The sequence below is a fragment of the Sorex fumeus genome, unplaced genomic scaffold (genome assembly GCF_029834395.1).
Source record: "Sorex fumeus unplaced genomic scaffold, SorFum_2.1 ptg000047l, whole genome shotgun sequence".
Lineage (NCBI taxonomy): Eukaryota > Metazoa > Chordata > Mammalia > Eulipotyphla > Soricidae > Sorex > Sorex fumeus.
Genome location: NW_026606104.1, coordinates 8,688,887 through 8,705,159, shown reverse-complemented (window position 1 = coordinate 8,705,159; position 16,273 = coordinate 8,688,887). Strand labels below are relative to the sequence as shown.

The window sequence follows — 16,273 nt, the reverse complement described above, 5'->3', positions numbered from 1 at the left end:
GGTTTGGTTTTTGTCTTTCTAGCCATACCCAGAGGTTTTTTACCTGTGTGCTCAAGGGTTGCTCCTGAAGGGGCCTAGGGGACCATAGGCAGTAATAGGGATCAAACCTGTGTGAGCTGTGTGCAAGGCCTGCACCCTACCTACTGTACTTTCTCTCTGGCCCCTATTGAAAGGTTTTTAGTCTTTCATAGGATTTAAAAATATTAGTGTATCAGTTTTTTTTTTTTTTAATTAACACTGTAGCACTGTCCTCCTGTTGTTCATCGATTTGCTCAACCGGACACCAGTAAAGTCTCCTTTGGGAGACTTGTTGTTACTATTTTTGGCATATTGAATAGGCCACGCTTGCCAGGCTGTCATGTGGGCGGGATACTCTCAGTAGTTTGCTGGGCTCTCCAAGAGGGACAGAGGAATCGAACCTGGGTTGGCTGTGTGCAAGGCAGATGCCCTACACACTGTGCTATCAGTCCAGAAATTCCAACTTGTGGTTTTTATCTAAAATCTCATGATTCTATTTGCCCAACCATGACAACCTCTCAAAATAGTTGCTTGTTTCCCAGAATTTATTTGCTCGTTTTTATTTACCACCTTAATTACATGGTCTTGAAAACAAGCAACAAAATGTTTATTGACAAGATTATCTTTAGTGTGTAGCTTCCAATTACGATAAACAAAAATGTACTTACCGTAAAATTCTCAGAGAAATATGAAATATATGAATGTTCAGTTTCCTAATTTGTGTGTTTGTGTGAAATAAATGAATGTTCAGTTTTCTAATTTGTGTGTGTGCGTGTGTGTGTGTATGTGTTTTGGGGCCACAACTGTTGTATTCAGAAAATCATGCAGAACCAGGGATCAAGTCTGAAGCTGCTACGGCATATAAAGCATGCACTCTAGCCTTTGGGCTATTTCCTCAGCACCTCAGTTTTCTGATTTTTTTTTAGTTATAATTATATTGGATGCAGACAGTCCTCTGACTATGTAGGCCAAATTCTAACTAAAAAAATTATATCTAATATTGAATAAACACTTTATTTTGAACTTTTTTTCTTCCTTTTTATAGTGCCCCTCCCTGCCAGTATGCAGTTCTTCTTTTTTGTTTTTCTTTTAAGTGTGTGTGGGGGGGAGGGGTGGTGGTCACACCCGGCAATGTTCAGGAATTACTCCTGGTGGTGCTCAGGGGACCATTTGGGTAAAAACCCTACCCGCTGTACTATCACTCCAGCCCACTGTTCTTTCTTCACTGTGCTACTTTATAGGTAGACATAGACACACACACACACACACACACACACACACACACACAAAATCGTTTTTTTTTGGGAGTAGGTTCAGGTTTACAGAGAGTTTCTGTTTATAAGAAATAGAGTTCTCATGTACCTTTCATGAGAAGAAGCTTCCTATTCTAGCCTTCTCTCTCATCCCAATCTTTCCTGGTTTGGGTATGGATATTTGCTTTAGAGGAAGTGCTCAACTATCCTTGATTTGTGCTCATATCTATATAGACATACCCACACTACTTCATTATGTTTGATCTTTTTTTTTGCTCTAGCCTGGAAATTGAAAGAACATAATGGAAGAAAAAACTGTTCATTTTTACTGCTGTAACTCAGGATGTTTTAAATGTAAATGTCTTTCATTGATAAATTTTGGTTTACCAACTGTACTTTCTGCTAAAACTGTATGTTTTTTTGCTATGAAACTTTCTGTATAACTATCAGAATTTGGAAATGTTGAAATATCTCTTTTATCTTTCAAAACCTGAACAGAGTTTCTGTAAAATTTATATATATATATATATATACATATATATATTTACTTATTTAAGAAGCCAGTAATGAGATTTTCAAAAGAAAATCTAAACCAGTTTTCCGACTGCAAAGTAGCCTCAAAAATATAACAGGTAAAAATCAAGATAATTTGAGGCTGGACTGTTTGCATCCAACATAATTATAATTTTAAAAAATTAGGGAAATTCAGGGGCTAGGGAAATAGCCCAAAGACTGGAGTGGATGTTTTACATACAGAAGTAGCTCCAGACTTGATCCCTGATTCGGTATGGTTCCCTGAATACAGCTATTGTGCCCCAATCAGAGCACCATGTGGTCTTCCAAGCACCACCAAGAGGAACCCCTGAATATTGCTGGGTGTCACCCAAAATATAACTAATAATAATAAATAGTAAAGTATTTCAGTAGATGCAATATTCAGAGTCGGTGTGGGTATGGGTGTGTGGTGTGTAAACCCCTCCTTGCCGTCCCCAGAGCAGACATATATGCCTGTAAACATATGCCTGTAAAAAGACTCCCTAGGGACCAAAATCTGTCTTGAAAGTTATGAAATACTATGGGACATTTTGCTTTTCTGTTACAGTTATTTTGCTTCTTTCCCTCTACAGTGGCCATTCAGGAGTAGAAGTTCAACTAAGCAGTAAAGCCATTGAAACCTCAGACATTGACAGTCCTGGCCATCTTGTGAAGCATGATGAACCCACTTCTCCCAGCACTCTTAGTGATAGTAGCAGTGATAATGAACAAGACTTTGTTTCCTCCATTCTTCCAGGAAACAGACCAAACGCAACGGATATAAGGCCACAGCTGCACCAAAAAGGCATAGTGAAAAAGAAAGCCAGTCATAAAGCTAACTCCAATCATGAAGACAGAGAAGGGACAGTGGATGATGTCACCAAACAGTTAGGCCATTGCAGATTAATACATGTGGAGAAAGCTGCGACTTGTGAACCTCCCTTACAGAAAGGAAGTACTCAAATTTCTACAAATCATCCTTTGCAGGAAAAATTAGAAGCTTCAAAAAATTCTGAAATTGAGTACAGTAGTTCAAAAATAACTCTAGTAGGCCTAAGCAAGAAAAGTGCCGAGCATTTTAAGAAGAAGTATGCCAAGTCAAGGTCAGCTCCTGATGCGGTACAGGTGTGTCCTGAAATTGCAAAGAAAAACATACTTAAAGTCCTGAAGGAAACTTTGATTGAGTGGAAGACAGAAGAAACATTGAGGTTTTTATATGGCCAAAAGTATGCTTCTTTTTGTCTGAAACCCTCTTCGGGCCCTCAGGCTAAAGAAGAAGAACTTGATGAGGATGACATAAAGTCTGACCCAGATAGTTATTCCTCTCCGGTGGGGGAATCTCAGAACAGTTTGGATGAGTCTTTACCATTTAAGGCCTCTAATACAGCCATTAAGCCACTGCCAAGTTATGAAAACTTGAAAAAAGAAACTGAAACATTAAATCTAAGGATCAGAGAGTTTTATAGGGGACAGTATGTTTTGAATGAAGAAACCACCAAATCACAAGACTCAGAAGAGGTATGTCTAAATGAAGACAAGTTTACCATGCTGCTGAAATATGGAATACTTACTAGTGCAGATATTAGAGCAGGAAGAAAAATAGTTCATTGTTGCTTTTTTTTTTCCTGTATCATGTGCTTATTTCTCTATTATTAGATTTATTTTGGACATTTAGCTCTTAGATTCCTGTTACAGTAAATGAAAGTTTAGCCATCTTTCACAATGAGCCCTACTTTTTATTTTATTTTTTTTTAGTGAGACACCATGAGGTACAGTTGTAGACTTAGAAATTTTGTGCTTGGGTTTCAGTTATATAATGATCAAATACCTATCCCTCCACCAGTTACCATTTCCCACTGCCATGGATCCCAGTATCCCTCCCACCCCCCCATTCCCCCCATCTCACCTTGCCTCTGTGGTAGGGCATTCCCCTTTGTTCTCTCTCTCCTTTTGGGTGTTGTGGTTTGCAAAAGAGTCAAGCCTGATTTTCAGGGAGAATTGTTGGATGATTTACTTTCCATCATTGTTGCATTTTTTAGGTTTCTTGAGTCATTAAATCTTCAGGTTTAAAACACCACCTCCAAGGTGCCAGGGTTGTAGCTCATTGGTAGAGAGCCCAAGAGAAAATTTAAAAGTAGTAAAATACAGTTTTCCGGTATGGGGCAGCATTATTTTCAAATAAGTTGTTATTTGTTCCCAGAAAATTTGCAAAAATGCGTAATTTTTCTCTAATGTAGAACTAGCTTAGGCCTGTGGGACATTTTCTTTAAAATTTGATTCTTCATATAACATAAAGACTTTCTGATGAGGTTTGGTATTTTTCTTTTTAATTATATATTATTTCACTTGTCTGTATGGAATATCTGAAATACCTGTGTGGGATATCTGAAATAATATATACTTAAAAAAAAGTTCTTTATCTTTTTTATTTTATTTCCAACAGAGTTGTTTGCAGTAGAAAGACTTACTAAGTTGAATACTAAAATATTTGTCTAATATTTGGTAAGCATTCTCACCTTAAAATAGAAGGAAAAATAAAATACAGAATAGTATAGGAGCATGTAAAAAAAATGAAAAACTTACTGGGGAACAATGAACATAAAAGAAAATGGAACACCTCAGGTAGACCTAAGTTTGAATGTTTGCTCTGCCATTTATTGACTTTCTGAGAAGTTAATCTCTTGAGTGATTACTCATTTGTGTTGCTTTCAATAGCTTCCCTTGCTTATTGTTAGGAATTTTTTGTTTTTGTTTTGTTTTGTTTTGGGGCCACACCCAGTGTTGCTCAGAGCTTACTCCTGACTCTGCACTCAGGGATCATTCCTGATGGTGCTGGGGGACTCTCGTATACTGGGGAGTGAACCTGGGTCGATTACCCGCAAGGCAAGCACCCTAACGCAGTACAACCTCTCCAGCCCCATGGAATTTTAAGGATAATGTATACAAAAGCATTTATTATGCTGACATGCTTGGTACATGATAAGTAGTACTTATGTATGCTACTGAGATTTAAGATAGAAGATGTAAATCTTTCAGTATTTCTATTAGCCATTGTAATTTGCCAAATGTTACCTAACCCGACACTATATTTTGAAGTCACTTCACCTGTCTTAAATCACTTACATGACTTATGTTAAGCTTGGAAAAAGACTGAACTCTCTCACTCTGCTGCTATAAACCTACTACAGTATTTTTTGTTTTGTTTTGTAGTTTTTGTGATTGTAAACTTTAAAGAGAAAAATTTAATCCCTGAAATTTCACTATTTTTACTGTTTTGCTTCATAACATTTCAAAACTTGTCATTGTAGTAAAATACATAGATGTACAGCCTTTGAATTATCACAACAAAAGTAAACAAGAAACCCTTCTTGTTCATTCCTAATCATTACCTCTTTTCAGAATTGATGGGTTTTTTTTAGAGGTGCTTCCCCAGGGGCATTTGGGGACCCAGAGGTCACCTGAGTGATACTCAGTTTGGACCTGACAGTTCAGTGCTTTAGCCTGGTGACGTGGTGGTGCTTGGGCCTACCATCAGGTGTGACCCTTGTGGGCTGGGGGAGGACACAAGGGACCAGGAATCAAATTTGGGGTCTTGGGCATGCAAAGCAAGTGTTCACCCCTTTGAGCTATCTCCCCAATCAAGATAATACTATGAATTGCATAGGTTAGCCTTACCATTTTCAACTATGTATAAGTAGATTCCCACTGTGTTCTTTGGTTCCAGTTCTTTGGTTTACTTCATCAGTCTTATGTTTACTTCATCAGCCTTATGTTTGTGAATTATTTGTGTTGCTCCATATGATAGTAGTTCTTTCATTGCTGTGTTTTCATTATATAAATATACGACTATTTATGTTGATGAACTTTTAAACTGTTTCCTGTTTCTATTACGAGATTCTCTTGGATCTTGAGTATCTTTTGGGATCTTTCTTGCTCTTTTTTTTTTTTTAATTAGTGAATCACCGTGAGGTACAGTTACAAACTTATGAACTTTCGTGTTTGCATACAATGATTGTTTACCCATCCCTCCACCAGTGCCCATTCTCCACCAATGTTCCCAGCATCCCTCCCACCACCCCCACCCCATGCCCCACCACCCCACTCCACCTTAGCAGCAGGGCATTCCCTTCTATTCTCTCTCCTTTTGGGTGTTGTGGTTTGCAATAGAGGTATTGAGCGGCCATCATGTTTGGTCTGTAGTCTACTCTTGGCTTGCATCTTCAACCTGAATGGGTCCTCCCAACATCTTTTACTTGGTATTCCCTTCTCTATCTGAGCCGCATTTTCCCCCAGCATGTGAGGCCGTTTTCCAAGCTGTGGAGCAAACCTCCTGGTCCTTATCTCTACTACTCTTGGGTCTTAGTCTCCCATTCTGTTACTTTGTCTTCCACAGATGAGTGTAATCTTTCTATGCCTGTCCCTCTCTTTCTGACTCATTTCACTTAGCATGATACTTTCCATGTTGATCCACTTACATACAAATTTCATGCTTTCATCTTTTCTAGGGCTGGAGCGATAGCACAACAGGTAGGGCATTTGCCTTGCACGCGGCTGATCTGGCTGACCCAAGTTCAAGTCTTCCACCCCTCTGGGAGAGCCCAGCAAGCTACAAAGAGTATCTCGCCCGCACGGCAAAGCCTGGCAAGCTACCTGTGACGCATTCGATATGCCAAATACAGTAACTACAAGTCTCACAATGGAGACGTTTCTGGGCTCACTCGAGCAAATTGATGAACAACGGGAGGACAGTGCTACAGTGCTGCATCTTTTCTAATAGCTGTGTAGTATTCCATTGTATAGATGTACCAAAGTTTCTTTAACCAGTCATCTGTTCTTGGATACTCGGGTTTTTTCCAGATTTTTATTGTAAACAGTGCAGCAATGAACATACAAGTGAAGATGTCATTTCTACTATACTTTTTTGCCTCTCCAGGATGTATTCCCAGGAGTGGTATTGCTGAGTCAAATGGGAGCTCAATTTCTAATTTTTTGACAATCGTCCATACTGTTTTCCAAAAGGGGTGAACTAGTCAGCATTCCCACCAGCAGTGTAGAGTCCCTTTCTCCCCACATCTGTGCCAACACCGGTTGCTTTTGTTTTTTGGACAGGGGCCAGTTTCTGTGGGGTGAGATGATGTTAGTTACACATAGCACTGTAGCACTGTCTTCCCATTGTTCATCGATTTTCTGGAGCAGGCACCAATAGCGTCTCCATTGTGAGAATTGTTACTGTTTTTTTGGGATGTCGAATACTCCATGGGTAGCTTGCCAGGCTATTCTGTGCAGGTGGAATACTTTTGGTAGCGTGCCAGGCTCTCCAAGAGGGTTGGAAGAATCGATCCTGGGTCAGCCACCTGCAAGGCAAACACCCTACCCGCTGTGCTATCGCTCCAGTCAGTTACGCATATTGCAGATATTATCTTGCACTCTAAGACTTGCCCTTTCACTCTCACTAAGGGTGTCTTAAGTCACTTTATTGTCTTTAGTGACGTCTTTAAGAAATCTTTGCTAAGTCATAGTTATTGAAACTTATAGATGTTATACTTTGCCCATTCACATTAAAATTAATCTGAGTTTTATTTTTGCTTACAGTGAAGACTATGGGTCATATTTCATTAAATTCTCTTTCACTGGGGAAATCGTGCACATTTGATAATAACGATTTAATTTTTGGTTTGGTTTTCTCAAAACTTTTAATCAAAATATCTTCCACTAGTTACAAAAAGAGTTAATGAAGTGGATCAAAGTCTCCCACCAAACTATAAGTTTATTAGCTCTCCTTTCAGTTTTTGTATATTTGTACATTTTGTGTATTTCAATACTTGATATGTTACAGGATGATATGTAAGATTATTATGGTAAATTGAACCTCCCTAGAGTAACATTTCTCTCTGGTGATTTTTGTTTGTTTCCTCACTGTCTACTTTTGCTGACACTAATATTTTTTTAGTCATATTTCAATAACTTTTGAGAATATTCTGAGTTTTTTTTCCACCTGTTGCCTTTGTTGTGGATATTCCTGTTGAATTGTCTGTGGTTACATACTTAGTTCTAATGCTCACTGGGAGTCACAAACATGTTACTGCTCTGGGGATTAAAACCAGAATGCTGGAGATTGCATTCACTGATATGGCCTTATGTGAGGTAGTCCAAGGGATCAAACACATAGCCTCATACATGCAGCGAAGCACACTACGACTGAGCCATATCCCTGGGCTCCCAAGAACTGCCTTTAATATTATTACTATTATCATTATATGGCCCTCCAAGCAGTACTATGGGGACCAAATGGTTATTTGTTCAGGCCTACCTGAGTGATGCTCAGGTTCAGTTGTGCTGGGGGTCCTAGATACACCCAGTAGTGTTCAGGAGACTATGCAGAACTGTAGATAGAACTCAGGCTCTTGAGCATGCTTCAGTTTCTATAAGAGCCTGGCTGTTTCCTGTTCATTCTAACTTCTAGATAACTTCTTCGTCTCTTCCAAAGTCTGAAGCTTGAAGAAGGGTTGCCAGTACCTCTTCTTGGCATACCCCAAACTAAAATACTGGGTAGAAAGACAGAGAGCAGGTTCTCAGTATCTAAATTGTATCTTCTAAGTGGCTCTGTTGCACAATGGATAGTGCATTGGACTTCTAAGTTGTATTTTCTTGAATTAGTCTGGAATTATCCTTTTCCAAATCTCAGGTTTTAACTGCATTTTTGGTCTCTGATGCTTTTGGACAAATGCAGTTTTATTCCAAGCTTTTTACATTCTTAGCAAATGTGATCATTTGAATTATTTCCACTGCTATATCTACAAATGGAATTCCCATAACATATTTTAAGTACTTACTAGTTGTAATCTCCTAATATAAATCTCTCTGGCATTTAGCACTTTGCAGAATTCTTTCATATATATTTTCTCATTCAGGAAGGTATGCATGACTGTTATGCAGATGAGGAAATAGAGGACAGGGTTTGATCCCCAGTAGTGCAAAAAAATAAAGATGATGACTCAAAAAGAAGTTCATGGGACAGAGCAATAGTATAGTGGGTAGGGAGCTTGCCTTACATGTGACCTACCTGGGTTTGGTACCTGGCCTCACATGTGGTTCCCCAGCCCTGCCACGAGTGATATCTAGGAGTAAGCCTGAGCCACTGCCAGGTGTGACTGACCCAAAAGCAAACAAAAGTTCACATCAGCCTAATGACTTTGTATTCAAATTTAAATTTTCTACTTCTCTTACCTGGTTTTTATTCTGCTGTGCCATAGGTGTAGTTTCATATTTGATACTTATTGTTCTTATCAAAGAAAAAATGTTAAATTTATGATTTTGTTCTGCTTTTTTAAATGTTATTCAGCATGATCCCACCTTTCCACTGATAGACTCAAGTTCTCAGAACCAGATTAGAAAACGCATTGTGCTTGAAAAATTAAGTAAAGTGTAAGTATATTTTATCATCTCACTTTTATTTATGAATTCATAATTTATAGAAGATGTAATTGAATTTTAAACTTTGAAAATGGTGTAAAAAGTTTAGTTGGACTTGTTCACCTGATAAATTTAGACTATTAAAATATTGTATCAAGAATTAGCTTTTGTTTCGTTTAGAAGGTACCAAGGCAGATCATAATAAAGAGAATTGGTGCAGGAGAAATAGGTAAGGTGCTTGCCTTGTGCACCACAGACCCAGGTTGTATCCCTCCATATGGTTGCCCAAACCCTGCTAGGAGTGATTCCTGAGCACAGAGCCAAGAGTAAGCCCTGAGCACTGGATGTGATCTAAAAATCAAATAGCAAGAAGAAGGGAAAAAAAGGGTAAGTGTGTGAGAGTAGAAAATGAAAATACAAAGATTTATTTGCTTAAAAAAAAGGATTTATTTGCTTCATAAAAAGATTTATTTGCTTCAAAAGAAAAAAAAGAAAAAAAGAAAGAAAGAAAAGAAAATGAAACTACTTCATTCCACTTAGTAATTCAGTGAAAACAGGGGAAAAAGATTAAAGCTAGACCCATTTAAATAATGATTTATGGCAAATGTGTCACATTCGTTTCACATGTGAATTAGATTTTGCAAAGTTTTAATGGTCTAATAACTAAGTTTGCATACATATTCGTACAGAGCAACTTGAGTTTTTGTTCAGTTCAACTTTGCACTTCAGTTTTAGCATTCTTGGTTGAAAATGATTGTTCCCTGGGTAGAAATAATTGGCCCAATTTTACCAACATTTAAAATTGGCAGTCCTGGTTTCTCTTCCCAAAAAAGCCTAAAAGGGTTTCATACTTGTCAACTATGTGCTTTGTCACTGAGCTACAGTGCTCAAATACATGTATTTAGAGATGCATAAGAAAATACTTAGGGGTCAAGGGACATGATATCAGGGATTTACTTTTTTTTTTTTAATGTAGGAGTACTGCTATTTATTCAGCCACTGATTAGGCTGATTGAATTGTGCATGAACTCCACCTTACTTTTTTTTTTCTTTTTTAATTTTATTAATTGAATCACTGTGAGAGCAATTACAAAGCTTTCGGGTTTAAGTCTCAGTCATACAGTGAAAAACCCGTACCTTCACCAGTGTCCATTCTCCACTACCAAAAACCCCAGTATACTCCCATCCCACACCCTCCCCCTACCTGTGAGGCAGATGATTTCCACACTACTCTCTCTCTACTTTGATTACATTCAATATTTGGACACCAGACCCACCAATATTATTTGGGATTTTACCCCAACACTCAGATCTGCCAAAAAGGCAACAGTAGACAGTTTGTTTTCTATTGCTGGTTATGAATAACATCATGTCACATTGGCTGCAGTAGTGGCCATGCAATTTTGAAATTTCAAAATGTGGACACTTAAATCTGGAGGGATTTCTGCCAAAATCTGCTGAGTTCCGAGATTTGTTTCTGCGTCTCTGGGATCATGCCCGTTAAGCAGCTTGATCAGGAGCCAGAGAGGCCACTCATGGGTGGGGACTCAGATTCATTGGGGCGGGGAGGAAAGGGCTGGCTCCACCTCCATCCCGTGAGGCCCCATGTGTCTCGTCACTGTGGGCCCAAACCTGACTGTTCATTGGCCTCTGGAGGATGGCAGCCACCGAGCCGCCTAGGGTGAGCAGGCAGAGGGACAGCACCCTTTCCCCCCTGGGGTGTCCCGGCAACAGTAACCTACTGTGGGTTCTGGACGCATTTTTGCCAAAAGCCACTGGGTTCTGAGATTTGTTTCTGAGTCTCTGGGATCATGGCCATTAATCAGCTTGATCAGGAGCCAGAGAGGTTGTTCATGGGTGGTGACTTGGGGTGTCGTTGGGGCAGGGAAGAAAGGGCCAGCTCCACCCCCATCCCGTGAAGCCCCGTGTGTCTCGTCACTTCGGGCCCATCCGTCATTGTCCAGTGGCCTCTAGAGGATGGCGGCCACTGGGCCGCCAGGGGGAACAGGCCAATGCACGAAACCTATTTCCACCTGGGGTGGCCCAGTGCCGGTAACCTACTGCAGGGACCGGACACATTTCTGCCAAAAGTCACTGGGTTTCGAAATTTGTGTCTGAGTCTCTGGGATCATGGCCATTAAGCGGCTTGATCAGGAACCAGAGAGGTCATTCATGGGCAGCGACTCGGGGTCTCTTTGGGGTGGAGGGAAAGGGCCGGCTCCACCCCCATCCTGTGAGCCCCGCGTGTCTTGTCACTGCAGACCCAAAACTGTCCAGTGGCCTCTGGAAGATGGCAGCCACTGAGCCGCCTAGGTGGAGCAGGTGGAGGGACAGCACCCTTTCCCCCCTGGGGTGGCCCAGCGACAGTAACCTACTGCAGGATCCAGATGCATTTCTGGGGTTTCAAGATTTGTTTCTGAGTCTCTGGGATCATGGCCATTAAGCAGCTTGACCAGGAGCCAGAGATCTTGGGCAGCGACTCGGGGTCTCATTGGGACAGGGAGGAAAGGGCCGGCTCCACCCCAATCGTATCAGAGATTTACTTTAAAATATTTCTTTAAAACAAGAAGAAAGAAAAAAATATGCAGGTGTAACAAAATATTGGTAGTTAGCTCTGGGAAGAGATGGAATTATTGTTATCAACTTTGGAACTTTTCATTAAAATAAAATTTGTGGGTAGCACTGCACTGTAGCACTGTCCTCCCATTGTTCATTGATTTGCTCGAGCAGGCACCAATAACGTCTCCATAGTGAGACTGTTTTTACTGTTTTTGGCATATCATATATGTCATGAATAGCTTGTGAGGCTTTGCCATGCGGACGAAATACTCTTGGTAGCTTGCCTGGCTCTCCGAGAGGGGTGGAGGAATTGAACCCGGGTCTGCTTCGTGCAAGGCAAATGCCCTATCCACTATGCTATCACTCTGACCCAGGTTCAATTCTTCCACCTCTCTCAGAAAGCCCAGCAAGCTACCGAGAGTATTTTACCCTCATGGCACAGCCTGGTAAGCTACCTGTGACATACGTGATGTGCCAAAAACAGTAACAACAGTCTCACAATGGAGACATTACTGGTGCCCACTCAAGCAAATCAATGAACAACAGGAGGACAGTGCTAAAATTTGTGGGTAGGGGGGATATTCAGTGATGATGAGGGCTACTCCTAGCTCTGTGTTCAGAGATCATGCCTGGCGGGGCTCAGAGGACCATATATGGTGCCAGGGGTCAAACACAGTTTAGCTGCATGTAAGGCAAGCTCCTTGCCGACTTTACTATCTCTCCACTTCTCCCTAGCTCCCTAAAATAACTTTTAAGTGAACTTAAAACTTTATTTAAAAAAATTTTTGTGGTCATACCTGGCAGTGCTCGGGGGTTACTCCTACCTCTGCACTCAGGAATCACTTTGGTGGTGCTCAGGAAACTGTAAGGAATGCTGGGATCGAACCTGGGTTGGCCACATGCAAGGCAAAGGCCCTACCCACTGTGCTATCTGTCCAGCCCCTTAGGTTAACTTCTGAACTGGAACAGTACCTCAGAGGTACTCAAAGGATTCAGTACATGCAAAAGACCCAGGTTCTGTTCCCATTACCAGATGTTCCTCTGTGCCATCTCCTTAAGCAACTGCCACACGCAGAGCTGGGAGTATCCCCTGAGCACTGCTGGGTATTGCCCTGAAACAATATTCAGGCTGGAGGATAATACAGGTGTTAAGGTACTTGCCTTCCATGTGGCCAGTACCACTTGTATTTCCAACACCACATATGGTCCCCCAAGCACCACTAGTATATACCCTCTCCCGTGTATCACTGTATCACTGTAATCCCGTTCATCAGTTTACTCGAGTTGGTGCCAGTAGCGTCTCTATTTGTCCCAGCCCTGAGATTTTAGCAGCCACTCCTTACTCGTCTTTCCCAACGATTGGAGGCTCTTTAAGGGTCAGGGGAATGAGACCTGTTATAGTTACTAGTTTTGGCATATTGACTACACCATGGGGAGCTTGCCAGGCTCTGCTCGTGTGGATGGGATACTCTTGGTAGATTGCCGGCCTCTCTGAGAGGCATATACATACATACATACATATATACATATATATATGTATGTACACACACATATATATACGCATATATATATTTCTCTGATTTGATGCATACTGTCTAAACTCCATCAAACATGGTATGGTAATTATGGAAAATGGGTAGGAAGTGTTTTATGATGTGTCAGAAAGCAGCCTGGAGCATGGCGGTGGTTGGGTAGTGGAGGTCAGCTGCCGGGACTGGGTCCCTTGGGGCGGGGAGGGCTCTTGCCTGCCCTCATCTGGGGTGCCCCTAGTGAAAACAACCTGGCGCGGAGTGCCACCCCCTCCCCTAGTCCCCCACAAAAATGTAATACATTCTAGGACCAGGAGATGTGGCTCAATAATAAAGTGCATGCCTTGCATGTATTCAGTCCTTGGTACCACAAAAGAAAATTAAATTAAAAGTAATATATCCTATTGTAAAGATTTAGGCAGTACAACACGTTATAAAGAGAAAGACTATGTGGTAAATCCCATTATATTGGTATATCTTAATTTAACCAATCACCTACAATAGACATTTGTTTCCAGTTTTTTGTTACTAGAAATATTTCTGCCACATGCACTTTTATGATTATCTGATTATTTCTAAATTATTGGGTCAAAGAACATTCACATTCAAAATGTTATATATGAGGCTGGAGAGCTAGCACAGCGGGTAGGGCGTTTGCCTTGCACGCGGCTCACCTGAGTTCGATTCCCAGCTCCCATATGGTCTCCTGAGTACCGCCAAGAGTAACTCCTGAGTGCAGAGCCAGGAGTAACCTCTGTGCATCGCCAGGTGTGACCCAAAAAGCAAAAAAAAAAAAAAGTTATATATTACCAAATTGCTTTTTTCAAAATGTACCAACTTTTATTCTCACCTTGAATACTTAATAAGAATATCCAGAGTCCAGATTGGACCATGTGAAAGGAAATTCATATTCATTTTCCTGTGTTCTTTCTATTTACCTAATATTTGAAAATAAAGAGGTGAAAAATAAAACTAAAGAACAAGAGATGGCAGACATAAAGGACCTTTTTTGTCCTTCGGTGCCTCATATTATAGTAGAAACTGCATAGTAGCATGTGGGATTATTATGAAGACTTCTCATCAACCTTTACCATAGCGTCATTATTGTCTGTGGAAAATGTACTCTTAGGCAAGATCCAAATCATGTATTTGTGTTACTAAGTTATATTGTTAAAGAAATTTTTAATTTTCAGATTGCCTGGACTTTGCGGGCCTCTTCAGATATCACCAGGAGATATTTATACACAACTTAAAGATCTTGTTCGAACATTCAGGTTAGTGTTAATATTATTTTTCCTTCAGTTAATTTGTCTTTATGTAAAGATTGCCTTGCAGAATGCATAGGTAGGACAATGATGAAAAAAGTCAGTGACTTACCTCCATTAATAATGTTCTATTTTCTCCTTTACCAGACAACTTTATTCTGTTTTTGTTAAATGCAGCTACTTCTGGAACCTGGGGGATAGTGCCCTATTGTTGACAGATGGGAGCTAAGTGAGATATTTTATAGTTGGTCCTGACAGTGGAAAAGAGTTCATGTAAATAACCACATCCTTCTCTTGGGAATGCAGATCAATAATAGGAACTTGTAGAAGAGAAGTTTCTCAACCCAGTTTTGCCTCAGAATTGCCTGGGAAACCTTTAACAAGCTCTTACGCCCGGTCTCACTCTGAGAGATTGAGTTTCATTTGATCAGTGCTTATATTAATGTGTTTGGGAAGCTCCTCAGATGACTCATAATATGCAGTCTGCAGTTAGTCTGTAAGACCTGAAACATTACGTCGTCCTGGGGCCAGAGAGGTATAGCAGTGGGGTACTTGTCTTGCACACCGCCAACCCAAGTTCAGTCCCCAGCATTCCATATCACACCAAGCACCACCATGAGTGATTCCTGAGTACAGAGCCAGAAGTAAGCCCTGAGCACCATCAGGGTGTGGTCCAAAAGCCAAAAGAGAAAGAAAAGAAACAAACGTTAGGTGGTCTCTTCAGTTCTGTGAGGAATCATTCTCCAGTGAATGGAACTGTCCTTTCCACTGAATTCCATCAGTCATTTATCCAGAATGTTACGTTGATTTGCTTGCCATGAGATTCTGTCACAAGTTGCTTTGTAATGACTCACTGATATCAGTGATGAATTCTTATTTTTCCTAACATGATTTGCGTTAAAATCATCTTTTGACAACAAAGTTATTTTAGACTAGTGATGAATCAAGATTATAGATCTTATAAATCTGCATTAAATTTCAAATTCCATTTTGGAATTGTGTTTGTTTCAGTGTTTTGTATAAAATATTACCATTTTTATTTTTTAAATTATCACTCAGACTAATCATGTAACATCTGTGCTTGCAATTGATTGAGACCAGCAACAGGAGAGGTTTCCTCAAGCCCACCAGAAGTGATCCCCCTGGGGTCGAAGCGATAGTGCAGTGAGTAGGGCATTTGCCTTTCACATGGCTGACCTAGTTCAATCACTGGCATCTGATCTCGCCCCCCCAAGCACTGCCAAGAGTAATTACTGAGCTCTGAGCCATAAGTAACTCCTGAGCATTGCTGGATGTGGCCTAAAACTGTAGCACTGTCCTCTTGTTCATCTATTTGCTCGAGCAGGCCCAGTAACGTCTCCATTGTGAAACTTGTTGTAAGTGTGTTTGGCATATCGAATATGTCACGAGTAGCTTGCTAGGCTTTGCCGTGCAGGCGAGATACTCTCGGTAGCTTGCCGAACTCTCCAAGAGGGATAGAGGAATCGAACCCAGGTTGACCAGGTGCAAAGCAAACGCCCTACCCGCTGTGCTACTGCTCCAACCCTCCTATCGCTCCAGCCCTCATGACCTAAAACAAACAAACAAATAGATGTGATCCATGAGCTCAGAGGCAGGAGTAAGCCCTGAACACAGCTGGGTATGGCCCAACAACAAATAAAAAATTTAAAAAGCAAAACTACAGAAACACAAGAACAAATGA

The 16,273-nt window shown here is 40.7% G+C and overlaps 1 protein-coding gene across 1 annotated transcript in view; it reads left to right on the top strand.

Moving 5' to 3' along the window:
• The window catches only part of RPAP2 (RNA polymerase II associated protein 2), a 74,867-nt gene that overhangs the window by 20,609 nt on the left and 37,985 nt on the right, over nucleotides 1–16,273 (top strand). The window contains exons 8-10 of the mRNA XM_056123093.1: nucleotides 2,399–3,323; nucleotides 9,148–9,230; nucleotides 14,500–14,580. Coding sequence (XP_055979068.1) covers nucleotides 2,399–3,323; nucleotides 9,148–9,230; nucleotides 14,500–14,580 — 1,089 coding nt within the window. The remainder of the gene's footprint in view (nucleotides 1–2,398; nucleotides 3,324–9,147; nucleotides 9,231–14,499; nucleotides 14,581–16,273) is intronic.